Raw genomic sequence first — 14,094 nt, forward strand, 5'->3', positions numbered from 1 at the left:
CAGGTTGGAAACGTTGCACACCACACAAGTATATTTCCTCTCTAACTCTATTACTTCGTGGTCAAGGGCTGAGGATGGGTGGCATAACATCATACCTTTCCACTCCACAAATCCCTCATGCATTTATACCAGTCAAATTGATAAATGTGATCTCGCAACTGTATTGATGTGAATACTTTACTAATTTAGGCTTTTGCCTCTGAGGGGAAAAGGCCTGTGAATATATAATTCCCACTGAAAATGAATGTCATTGTTTTATTGTTTTTTCATTTATCTACTGTGAGAGCTCCCTCCAGAACTGACCCATCCCGCAGACTCTTCTCCGTACTCAAACTCATTTTGGGATTCATACCTCGTAGAGTCAACACTTTCAATGAGCAGTGCTCAGCAGTGCTTATTTATTTTGCACTAAACCACACAGCTTGTCTCAGTTACTCGATTGATTCCTTGTGCATGTTTACTCACATGAAGCAGCCGTTCTTGTGCATGTTTACTCGCATAAAGCAGCCGTTCATGTGTTGTGGGGTTTTATTCATTACACAAATTCTGTTGCAAAACGTTTTGGAACAGAAACCGTTTACTCCAAACGGAAAATGTTTTGCAACGAAAACAAGAGTTTTCAAAACAGTGCTTATTGGACATATTCAGGTAGGTCCGTCCCCGTTATTTTTTTTTCTGTTTTCTTCTGAATGATTCTTAAACGGTAAACGATTTATGTTGCATTACGTAATGAATACACCCCTGCTTGATATTGTGAGGTGATGTCGTAGCCCTAGTTTGTTTCCGGACCCTTTGTATTTTTTGGGGACATAGATTTGAGTGTGATGTGAAAAAAATCTACTCTCAGTGCTCAGGTTTAGTCACAGGCACACAACAGTTAGCATCAAATGGTTTGCCAGCAAATTGGAATTATTCAACGTGACAATTCAGAGCCCTATCACATTTACACAGTGTGCTAGGCTGTCAGGGTGTCATCTTTTTAGGTAATTTGACATTTAGCTTTTGTGAATATTTTTGCCATTGTGCCGCGGCTCAGTAAGAGGCTATATTTTCACCCTGCCCTTCTGAGTTGTGCATTTGTTTGGTCAAACAGAATATCAGAGAGGGCTGATGATCTTGGTTGTGCCGCCACATTTAGCTCACTCTCCAGATCCAGTTCCTTAAAAAGGAATGGAATGGAAATACATGGGTTAACAGCATGATTACAAGAATGGCATACATCAGAGAAGAAGACGGAGCTCTATCAGAGGAGGTAGATAATTGGATCAAAAGGGAAAAGTCGTCTGGTACCAAGCAACCTTATCTGTAATCATTTTCCCTTCTGTCCGCCGTCTCAGTATCAACCCGCTCCAGATTGATTAAGTTGTGTGGCCTGTATCATCTTGCGTGATTGGCAGCACTGGGAAAGGTTCTGATATTTAAATGTGTAACCTCATTCTTTTTGGGGCCAATCTTTAAAGCACCAGCCTTCATAAATGATTTTCCAGGCAGAGTGAAGAAGCATCTTGCACCGCGGACCGCTTTTTGCCGCTCCGCATCGGGAGATGAAGAGAGCAGGAGACATGAGAGTGGGTTATATGACACATGGTATTTAATACTGTTTGCTGTGCAGTGCAGTGCTGAAGCTCCCTGGACTGTAGCTGACCCTGTGTTGTCAGTGACCGTCTTGGTTATGTTTACTTTGGCGACGCTCCTGTGGAAAACGCCAAGCCTGCCCTGTTCGGTTCAGTTCAAGACATCCACCTCAGGATGTGTTGAAAGGCCTCAGTGGTACAGTACTGTCAGATCAGGAAAAAAAATCATTGTTTCAGTTTGCTAGAAATTCTCCTCATCTGTAATGTGCAGATCAGTGCTATTGGACTTGAAAGAGAGCCTACAAAGTGTTTACTCAGCCAAGGATCGCCTAATTGTTGTTTTCGATCATCTTTAGAATTAATTTACCCTTGTTGGACAACAGTGAGCAGCAGTGCCAGTCATTATAATGTGTCTTGATCAAGAGGTATACTGTACACTACAAACCAGGCTAATGAGAGGCGGACTGAATTGTGCAAGAGGAAATGGCTGCAGTTTTACGGGCTCCTAACCAATTGTGCTATTTTGTGTGTTTTTTGTTGTTGCGTTGTTTGTAACTTATTTTGTACATAATGTTTCTGCCACTGTCTCTTAGCTTCTGGATATCAGAACAGCGATTAATCACCTCAAACTGGATGAAAATTGTTTCCTTAACGAGGCGGACGTGAAGGATTTACTCCAGATACCGGATCAGACCCAAATCCCTGTCATTCACATGAAGAGAAGCTGCCGATACATGGGATGCAGGTCTGTGTGCCTTGTGAGAATTTGTTGGCGAGTGTGTAACCCGCCTCTTTCATCAGTCCTATTGGTCAACCTGCAATCATTGGAGAATAAACTGGATGAGCTCCGTTCAAGACTATCCTACAAACATGACATTCAAAACTGCAATATCTTATATTTCACGGAGTCGTGGCTGAACGACCACATGGATGATATGCAGTTGGCTGGTTTTTCCGTGCATTGGCAAGGCAGAACAGCTGCCTCTGGTAAGACAAGGGTTGGCGATCTGTGTCTATTTGTCAATAATAGCTGGTGCGCGAAATCAAATATTTAAGGAAGTCTCAAGGTTTTGCTCACCTTAAGTAGAGTAACTCATGATGTGCTGTAGACCACACTATTTTTTCACACAATTTTTTCATCTATATTTTTCATAGCTGTCTATTTACCAACACAAACCGATGCTGGCACTAAGACCGTACTCAACCAGCTGTATAAAGCCATAAACAAACAATTAAATGCTCATCCAGAGGTGGCGCTCCTAGTGGACGGGAACTTTAATGCAGGGAAACTTAAATATGTTTTACCTCATTTCTACCAGCTTGTTTCATGTGCAACAAGAGGAAAAAAACTCTAGACCACCTTTACTCCACACACAGAGATGCGTACAAAGCTCTCCCTCGCCCTCCATTTGGCAAATCTGACCATAATTCTATCCTCCTGATTCCTGGTTACATGCAAAAACTAAAGGAGGAAGTACCAGTGACTCGCTCAATACGGAAGTGGTCAGATGATGCAGATTCTAAGCTACAGGACTGTTTTGCTAGCACGGACAGGAATATGTTCCGGGACTCATTCGATGGCATTGAGGAGTATAACACATCAGTCACCGGCTTCAAGAATGACGAAATTTGGCTTGCCACCTAAAGCACACACAAACTTTTAGAGATGCACAATTGAGAGCATCCTGTCGGGCTGTATACGCCTGGTACGGCAACTGCACCACCCACAACCGTAGGGCTCTCCAGAGGGTGGTGCGGTCTGCACAACGTATCACCGGATGCAAACTATCTGCCCTCCAGGTCACCTACAGCATCCGATGACACAGGAAGGCTAAACAGATCATCTAGGACAACAACCACCCGAGCTACTGCCTGTTCACACCGCTACCATCCAGAAGGCGAGGTCAGTACAGGTGCATCAAAGCTGGGACTGAGAGACTAAAAAATTGCTTGTATCTCAAGGCTATCGGACTGTTAAACACCCATCACTAACACAGAGAGACTGCTGCCTTCATACAGACTTGAAATTATTGGCCATTAACAAATGGATCACTAGTCACTTTATTAATGCCACTGTAATAATGATGTTTACATATCTTGCATTACTCATCCCATATGTATATACTGTATTTTATACCATCTATTGAATTTTGCCTATGCCGCTCGGTCATTGCTCATCCATATACTGTATTTATATGTACATATTCTTATTCCATCCCTTTACTTAGATTTGTGTGTATTAGGTAGTTGTTGTGGAATTGTTAGATTACTTATTGATATTGCTCCACTGTCTGAACTACAAGCACAAGCATTTTGCTACACTCACAATAACATCTGCTAACCATGTGTATGTAACCAAGAAAATGTGATTTGTTTTAAGTGCATCGATGACGTTGTCTCCCAGTGACCGTACGTACATACCCCAACCAGAAACCATGGATTACAGGCAACATCTGCACTGAGCTAAAGGGTAGAGCTGAAGCTTATAAGAAATCCCACTATGCCCTCAGACTAACCATCAAACAGGCAAAACGTAAATACAGGACTAAGATTGAATCCTACTACACCCGCTTCGACACTCGTCGGATGTGGCAGGGCTCAATGCTGTTCATTGACTACAGCTCAGCGTTCAACACCATAGTGCCCTCAAAGCTCATCACTAAGCTAAGGACCCTGGGACCTCTGCAACTGGAGCCTGTACTTCCTGACAAGCAGCCCCAAGGTGGTAAGGGCAGGCAACCATACATCTGCCACGCTTGCGTGGCCAAGCACGACTCCAACACCATCATTAAGTTTTCCGACGGTACAACGGTGGTAGACCTGATCACCAACAACGATGAGACAGCCTATAGGGAGGAGGTGAGAGACCTGGAAGTGTGCCAGGACAACCTTTCTCTCAACGTGCTATTTAATTTTTAACTTTAGTTCATGTAGTAAATATTTGTCTTAACTTAATACCCCATAATGACAAAGCAAAAACTGGTTTGTATAAATACATTTTTGCAAATGTATTACAAATAAAAATGGAAATATCACATTTACATAGGTATTCAGACCCGTTACTCAGTACTTTGAAGCACCTTTGGCAGCGATTATAGCATCGAGTCTTCTTGGGAATGATGCTACAAGCTTGGCACACCTGTACTTGGCAGGTTTCTCCCATTCTTCTCTGCAGATCCTCTCAAGCTCTGTCAAGTTGGATGCCGAGCGCTGCTGCATAGCTATTTTCAGGTGCTGCCACCACCATGTTTCATCGTAGGGATGGTGCCAGGTTTCCTCCAGACGTGATGCTTGTCATTCAGGCCACAGAGTTCAATCTTGGTTTCATTAAACCAGATAATCTTGTTTATTGAGAGTCTTTTGGTGCCTTTTGGCAAACTCCAAGTGTACTGTCATGTGCATTTTACTGAGGATCGGCTTCCGTCTGGCCACTACAATAAATACCTGATTGGTGGAGTGCTGCAGAGATGGTTGTCCTTCTGGAAGCCTCTCCAATCTCCACAGAGGAACTCTCTGTCAGAGTGACTATTGGGTTCTTGATCACCTCTCTGAAGGCCCTTCTCCCCCTGATTGCTCAGTTTGGCCAGGTGGCCAGCTCTAGGAAGAGTCTTGGTGGTTCCAAACTTCTTTCATTTAAGAAAATTGGAGGCCACTGTGTTCTTGGGGACCTTCAAAGCTGCAGAAATGTTGGTACCCTTCCCCAGATCTGTGCCTCGACACAATCCTGTGGCGGAGCTCTACGAACAATTCATTCAAACTCATGGCTCGGTTTTTCCTCTGACGTGCACTGTCAACGGTTGGACCTTATATAGACAGGTTTGTGCCTTTCCAAATCATGTCCAATCAATTTAATTTAGCACAGGTGGACTCCAATCAAGTTGTAGAAACATCTCAAAGATGATCAATGGAGAGAGGATGCACTTGAGCTCAATGCCAATTCTCATAGCATAGAGTCTGAATACTTATTTAAATTAGGTATTTCTGTTGTTGTTTTTTTATAGATCTGCAAAAATTTTGAAAAACCTTTTTTCGCTTTGTCATTAATGGGGTATTGTGTGTAGATTGCTGTGGAAATGTTTTTATTAATCCATTTCAGAATAAGGCTGTAACGTAAAAAAAATGTGGACAAAGTCAAGGGGTCTGAATACTTTTCGAAGGCACTGTAGGGGTACCGTAGGGTGTATAGTAAGGTGTCAAATGATTATTCTGTTTATTATACTCTACTAATCAAGCATTGATTGACTGAATAAGCAGCAGTTTGTGGAAACTGGCTGATCATTAGCTTCCACTGCTTTGGCATCCACCCTGAGGTCTCCCTCCATAGGATATTGGAACACAACACTTTATTTGCCCCATCATCAGATAATAGATGCCATCAGTGGATCCTTCTCACCCTGGGTGGAGCTGTTCAGTTTAGAAGCCTCTCTCTCTCTTCACTACTTTACTCAGTGCTGGGTGTTGTTAGTGTGGTGTGTTCCTGTGTTCACATCGCTGTGTACAGTCCATGTCTGGTCTTGCCAGGCTGATGTCAGGGCTATTCCCACCCTGCGAGAGCTGCAGAGGCTGATGTAAATGACCTAACTGTCAGTCAGTCACCACTGAACTGTTTATCTGTTGGACTCTCATTGGGGCTTCAACCACTACCACTGCTGCACATCTGCAGGTATTTCGTTAAATCCCAGCCTCCTCCTTGCCCATTAGACAACTCGATGGGTAGTGTAGGGTATGCTGAATATGAATGAGTAGGTGTTTAATGGTAGACATGCCACATCTCAGGACTCTGAACAAGATAAACACGCGCAGGAGCTGTATTTTCATGGGGCCCTCTCGTGAACATTGTAGATGAAATACATGTCTGTTATTGTTCATGGTCGCCGCATGTCCCTTGCTAACATGTTGATGCAACAGCAAAGATAATATTGTTAGGCTGGTAATGTATTTATGGAGGAAGTTAAGGGTGTTTGGGACTATGGGCCTAAACCTGGATTGGGTGTGTTTTACTCACAGTGGAGCGGTAGTAATTCCTAGCTATGGCTAGAGCATGGCAACATTTCTTCACTCTGAGAGGGTTCTCTTGTTGTTTAGTATCTGCTGCTGGCTCTCTGCCAGTGTTGGTCTTGATTAGCCCGCCATTATGTTCCACAAAAACAAGAGACACTTTATAATTTAAAGTGTGTGTATAGGGTGTAAGCTTTCAGAATGTCCACATGTATTAGTACTTACAGTAAGAAAAATACCGGACACCTCTGTGCTTTGTTTGTGGTCGTTTTCAGCAGGGATTTTGAGGGATTCTAAACTTCAACCCCCCCATTTGGTTCGGAGGCAAAATAATAATTCACTCTGAAAGTTTGCACATGTGTAATCATTCATCTCAGTCAGTAGTCAGAGGTGGAGAGATGTCATCAAAAGAGCATTTGACACCAAGACTGAACAGACTGAAACAATTTAGTTGCCACAGTGACTGCAATTCAGCAAAGACCACATTTCCCTGGGTTTAGTCGTGTGTGTCGGAAGGTAATGAAAGGGCTTTGAAGAGCACGCTGTAGTTAAATCATTTTGTGCTCAATTTCTTTTCGCTATTATATGATGCCCTGTTGGTTGGTTTTGATGTGACGAAGAGATTGGTTGTGAATTGAGCTCCTCTGTCCTGTGACATGATTTATGACGACTAAGATTAACTATCAAACATTAATTTGTCAGAAAGAACTGTCTGCAGTTAGGAGGCACAACAATGCTGCATTGTGCCCTGTAGTGTCTAAATTAGAAATGTTAAAGTTGTTTTCTGGAACATCATAATCGATTCAGTTCCCATGTATCATTTCATAGTATATTATTCAGTTAGCAATTCTGTGTTACTTTTCTATGTTTGTTGGCTCTGTCGACTCCATTTGTCATTTACAATAGACAGTTCCATAGGAACACTGGCATGTCTCCTGCCCCATCCTGCTCATCAATCAATTATTGCTCGACTTCCTGGTCAAGGTTCATGAAACAAAACAGCCCCCATAGTGGTATATGTACAGAATCTCATATTGGTTTGAAAAAAGAAAATGCACAGGGCTAACAGAGATTCCAAGGGCTTATACCCAGGCCTTCTGTCTATTGTTGTGCCAGCATGTCTATAAAGTAGGTGAGGTGAGGGAAAAAATAGCCTTAGCGAGAAGGAAATTCAACAACCAAGGTCGTTCCCTTGGTTTTATTTGTATTCTCCTCGCTGTTAAAGTGAATCTCCCAGTGAATAATGTTTTCACTCTCTTTCTCAATGAGATCCACAGGAGCATGGAGAGAACCCCCCCCCCATCCCTCCCTCCCTCCCTCTCTCTCTCTCTCTCTCTCTCTCTCTCTCTCTCTCTCTCTCTCTCTCTCTCTCTCTCTCTCTTTCCCTCTTTTTCTCCTCCAACGAATACAGAGCCAGTGAACAAATGTGCTGGGGATAAACAACTTTTATCATACAACCCCCCAAAAAACATCTACCGTTTGGCTCAGGATAAAAGGTCTCTCAATGAAATGCTTATACTCGATTAGATTAACGCTGCAGTAATTGTCAGGGTTGATTTATTGAGGTAATTTGTTGCCACAACACACAAGAAACATCAGCATGGTCACGGGCTGATGTAAATACAGTTAGCAATCAGGGGCCAACTCTTAGATGCTGATAATTATGTACAAAAAATGGTGCTGCCCTATTAAGTCTGCCCCGACACCAGGATCCAATCATATAAGCTCTCCTATTAATTCAGCATATTGGCCAGGATGCAGTCCAGTAGAACTACCACTCCTGATGCTGCTCAGTTAATCACAACAGGTCTACTTCAATAAGACCCAGCCTGCCATCGTTCTATGAAGCATATTACCCTGCTAATCCAATTGTTGTTTGATTACTTGCAATGCAGCTCTCTTGATGTATATATATATATATATATATATATATATATATAGATTGCAGATTGCATATTACCCTGCTAATCAAATTGTTGTTTGATTACTTGCAATGCAGCTCTCTTGATGTGTATATATATATATATATATATATATAGATTGCAGATTGCATCGGCTTTAATTGTTTCATAATCTTTTTTCTTCTCTGTCTTCTCTTTGCAGGCTAAAGTAAAGAAGTTATCGAGGAAGGAACCAGCAGTGCTACAATGAGGTCTGAGGCCTTGTTGCTGTATTTCACGCTACTGAAGATTGCAAGGGCTGGCTTCCCAGAAGACTCTGAGCCAATCAGTATTTCACATGGCAACTGTGAGTACCCCGAGCTGTTTCCAACTCCCCCCAAACACCCTGCTATCCAACCACTACCACCCTCTACCCCCCCTCCCCTTTCACTCTGAGTGCTTTTGGAAGGTAGAATGTAGTTTGGTGCCCAGGGAATAAAAAAAAAAATAGGAGTTAAAGCAGAATCTGAAACGGAGCCCACCCTACATCAAAGGATAATCCTGTATTTTCCTGTTGGGGCTTTCATGCAGTGTGTGATAATGTAAATACCATATGAGGATAAGGTTTATTGAGCTTTCTCTCTGTTTGGGTAGACTCTATATTCCTCCCAGACATGCATCCTCCAGCAACTTCCAGCAACCTTTCTTTGTATCAGGATTTTTAAAAACATATTGCCTTGTGTGGGAGGGGGGGGGGGGGGGGGGGGTTGCTTCTGATATTTATTGTTTTTGTTCCCCCTTCTCACAGATACAAAGCAGTATCCGGCTTTCTTTGGACACAAACCTGGAAGAAACAATACACAACGGCACAAACTGGATATCCAGCTCATCATAATAATGAACCGAACGTTGTATATCGCCGCCAGGTCAGTTCCTGCCCTTTTTCTCGCAGGCCACTAGCTCTCATATCGGTTCGAGTTTTTGATATTCCACACAAAGTCATATCAGATGAGATTACAATGAATTGGGAATATGTGATGCTATTTTAATCCAATAATGTGAGGCCGTTCCTTGTGTAATGTCAGGTAATTTCATTGTACTCTATGTGAATGTTATTTTGATTTCATCATTGAAATGTATTTGGGGGGGGGGCAGGGTGAAGTAGCATATTAATAATAATAATAATTTTGTACATCCCATTTCTGTTTAAGTGGATACGCACACAAAGAAATGGTATAAAATGTAAACCCAAAACAAGGTATACCAGTTCAATTCAATTAAAATCAACTAGATTCAAATCCACTGAATACAATTCCATTGATTTCATGTAAATCAATAAAACAATTTTTTAAAATGTGTGTGTCGAAGAGGCTTAAAAAAAGACACTGACTTAGCCAGACTGGTATCTTTCGGCAGACAGAGGTGCACAGCGGATAAACTATATTCTCTTTTAAGTATGATACTGTTTGTGGCTATTTCTCTTTGTATTATTATTGTGTCTTATTATTATAGTCCATCAGTCTTGCTGTAAAAGTTATTCCAAGCACCTCAAAGAACTTTCTTGCAACCTTGTGGCCCCACTGAACACAGGCTATAAATAACGGGTCTAGGGCTGAAACTGAGGTTGTCTGACGGAGATGCCAGAGTCTGCATCAATAGTTTTCTCCATGGGGAAAGGATATTGATTTCATTTAATTGTGTATCATTCTTTTTCTGAAACTCAAATGTACTAATCAAATCAAATTTATTCATATAGCCCTTCGTACATCAGCTGATATCTCAAAGTGCTGTACAGAAACCCAGCCTAAAACCCCAAACAGCAAGCAATGCAGGTGTAGAAGCACTAGCTTGCTTGGACATGGGAAAAAAAATAATAATAGACCTTACATGTTACAATGTGAACAAAGCCACAGCATTCTCCACTGCATTGGAGGATACAGATGATACGGATCTGTGTCATTTTTTGTATTGGCCTAATTACATAGTAGATTGATTGGATGCTTTTGAAAGCAACAATGGGTTGCGTTGTTTTCTGAAAGCGCAACAAAATAAGTGGCCATTGAAGCCTGGTTTCTAAGTAGCAGGACTGTTTAACACATCTGTGGTCATTAAGGAGGTGTTGGGCGCTTTGGAGTCCTAGCCTTTGGTCTGACTGCTGCCTCCCACCTGCTCCATACCAGGCCTGGGATAAATGAGAAAGGGAGGGTTTTTATTAGTGGGGGTGGCTTGAGGACAACAAGGTGTGTCTCTCAGTAGCGTATTTAAAGGAGACAGGAATTCCGACGGACACATGGCGAGGGGGGAATGTGACACAGGGATTGTTGGAATTGCTGTCGTTGAGAAGAGTAGATTGATTATAACTGGGAGAAATGTTTGAATCGATAGAATTATGTCACCGAAGCAAAGTGGACACCGAGATTGCTGAGCACAAACGGATATTAACAACTAGATGACCAACAGTATAAAGCAAATAGTTGGATGGTCATTGCAAGAACAGAATTCAGAGTAAGGCCAACCGTACAAACCATACAATGAAAACTTGACCTAAACTTGACCTAATCAGATCTCAGTTGAGGCCCATAAACTGCCTTTACACAGGCAGACCAATTCTGATTATTTTTCCACTAATTGTGACTCACCACCTTCGGTCTTATGTATCAAAATTGTTAATGTTTTTTTGTTTTTTTACATTGGACAAAAGTAGAGACTCAGAGCTACAAAATGGTATATCATACATAGCATTTTTGAAGAGCAAAGGGAAAGCATTTCTACTTTGAAAGTTGATACACTTGTAAACTCACTTTTGAGAAAAGGGCCTTTGAATGTTATGGTACCTACTAGAGAGCTCTCCTTTGTCTACACCCATTCAGCATTGTCTACACCCATTCAGCATTGTTCACGCGCTCTTAAGCCAGCCCCACCCATCTCTTTAAGGATTCACATGAGGTCATGTGCTAAACATTGAGTAGTGTGGTAAAGATCAAGACTAAAAGTGGCATTAGGCTCCAAAAATGAAAAATGAAAGAAAAAATATTAGATGACGCTTACCCAGACACACTTGTCTAAATTGATGTGAAAGAAATGCTTTAACCACCAGCCGCATCCAGTGGTGAAAAAGTACTAAATTGTCATACTTGAGTAAAAGTATAAAATTTCATATTCCTATTAAATCAGACGGCACAATTGTACTTTTTTTTATTTTATTATTGACGGAAAGCCAGGGGCACAATGTTCTTCAGTATCAAAAGTAAAAATATAAACCATTTCAAATTGCTTACATTCAGCAAACCAGACGGCACAACTTTATTCTTTTTAGTTGATGAGCCAGGGGCACGCAATTGTGTTTTGTGAGTCTGCCAGGCAGTAGGGATGATCAGGGATGTTCTCTTGATACATGTGAATTGGACAATTTTCCTGTCAAAATGTTACAAGTACTTTTGGGCGTCAAGTGTATGGAGTAAAAAGTGCAGAATTTTCTTTATGAATGTCGTGAAGTAAAAGTTGCCAAAATTATTAATAGTAAAGGAATGTACTAATTCAACAAAAAAATACTTAAGTAGTACTTTAAAGTATTTACTTAAGTGCCTTCATACCAGTACATTAGCATACTTTATATACTGTTACACATGCACTTATCACATAGTATTCCATACATAAGTTAAGGCCATGCAAACTGAATTGAAACCTGAGTGAGGTGCACATGTACAGTACATAAACATGGGCATGCGCCACCCATTTATGTGCTGGACACTTGATACGATCACATGATATTGTTGTGGTATGTCACAAAATCATGTTATGACCACACATATCAATATTCATTTTATATATCAATATTTTGCTGTCTGGCTATGTGGATTGTCTCTACAGAAGGTGTAAACGGTACAGCCAAATGGTTACTTGCATAGTAGCAATATCAGAAATAGATAGTGTCAACACAAATACAATATACAGTATGTACAAGAACAATATCAATAACGATATCAGTGATAGACGAGGTAGTTATATGCATACAATCAGAAAGTGGCTGAGAAGCAGGATAAACAAAAAAAAATAGTAGCAGCAGTGTATGGCGTGTGTGGTAGGTGAGTGTCATGTGAATAGAGGCACTGCAGATAGTGCCGATGACTGGTCCGTCCAAACCACACATGAAGGGAATCTATATTCGGAGAGCATGTTTCTGTCCTGTCCTTGACTTTGGTGCAGGGCATGTGATGTCCATAGCCTCTTCGTTGCAAAACTCCCTGATCTTCTCAAAATGATAGTTTGTCTAGCTGTGTCCAGTCCAGGTGGTGATTTTACAGGCAGACCATCTATGAGAGGAAGGATGTCAGCATTGCACAGCAGCTGAAACCTGGTCCAGACAGTCCAAACGCTCCTTGGGGATAACACCAGGCTCCAGAGTGTTGAATCTGTAAAACAGGGAATAACAAAAAAAATCTGAAGATAGCTGTGGGATGTTGACCCCTGCCACAGTGCCGTCCTTCACAACACCAGCAATCTCAGACAAAGTGTTCACACTGGTCTTTCTGAAGCGCTGCTTGATGAGGCCGAAGCACCAGTCGGGGGCAAACCACTGCCGTTATCACAATTCAGGTCCACACGTGTTTTCCCAACTCTGTAGTTGGTGAAGAAATGGTGCATGTAATTGATGACTGCGCTGGTGCCTTTGGTTGTGCCAGCTCTCTTATTGTGGACTGTATGACTGGTAGATTCGAGTCAGGTGTGTTCTACTGATTGATGCTGAAAGACAAATTCCAGATACAAATATATTAGCATTATTATACACTGCTCAAAAAAATAAAGGGAACACTAAAATAACACATCCTAAATCTGAATGAATGAAATATTCTTATTAAATACTTTTTTCTTTTCAGAGTTGAATGTGCTGACAACAAAATCACACAAAAATGATCAATGGAAATCAAATTTATCAACCCATGGAGGGTCTGGATTTGGAGTCACACTCAAAATTAAAGTGGAAAACCACATCCAACTTTGATGTAATGTCCTTAAAACAAGTCAAAATGAGGCTCAGTAGTGTATGTGGCCTCCACGTGCCTGTATAACCTCCCTACAATGCCTGGGCATGCACCTGATGAGGTGGCGGGTGGTCTCCCGCATCCGCCAACTCCTGGACAGTCTGTGGTGCAACGTGGCGTTGGTGGATGGAGTGAGACATGATGTCCCAGATGTGCTCAATTGGATTCAGGTCTGGGGAACGGGCGGGCCAGTCCATAGCATCAATGCCTTCCTCTTGCAGGAACTGCTGACACACTCCAGCCACATGAGGTCTAGCATTGTCTTGCATTGGGAGGAACCCAGGGCCAACCGCACCAGCATATGGTCTCACAAGGGGTCTGAGGATCTCATCTTGGTACCTAATGGCAGTCAGGCTACCTCTGGCGAGCAAATGGAGGTCACAAAGAAATGCCACCCCACACCATGACTGACCCACCGCCAAACCGGTCATGCTGGAGGATGTTGCAGGCAGCAGAACGTTCTCCACAGCGTCTCCAGACTGTCACGTCTGTCACATGTGCTCAGTGTGAACCTGCTTTCATCTGTGAAGAGCACAGGGTCTGGTAAATGATAAACGTCTTGTACGGTGTTGGGCTGTAAGCACAACCCCCACCTGTGGA

The 14,094-nt window shown here is 42.1% G+C and overlaps 1 protein-coding gene across 3 annotated transcripts in view; it reads left to right on the forward strand.

The window, feature by feature from the left end:
- The window catches only part of LOC139389347 (semaphorin-6A-like), a 97,163-nt gene that overhangs the window by 29,751 nt on the left and 53,318 nt on the right, over nt 1-14,094 (forward strand). For all 3 annotated transcript variants that reach the window (XM_071136024.1, XM_071136025.1, XM_071136026.1), the window contains exons 2-3: nt 8,676-8,819; nt 9,261-9,378. In XM_071136024.1, coding sequence (XP_070992125.1) covers nt 8,720-8,819; nt 9,261-9,378 — 218 coding nt within the window. In that variant the 5' untranslated portion in view covers nt 8,676-8,719. The remainder of the gene's footprint in view (nt 1-8,675; nt 8,820-9,260; nt 9,379-14,094) is intronic.

Source organism: Oncorhynchus clarkii, chromosome 30 (genome assembly GCF_045791955.1).
Source record: "Oncorhynchus clarkii lewisi isolate Uvic-CL-2024 chromosome 30, UVic_Ocla_1.0, whole genome shotgun sequence".
NCBI classification, from domain to species: domain Eukaryota; kingdom Metazoa; phylum Chordata; class Actinopteri; order Salmoniformes; family Salmonidae; genus Oncorhynchus; species Oncorhynchus clarkii.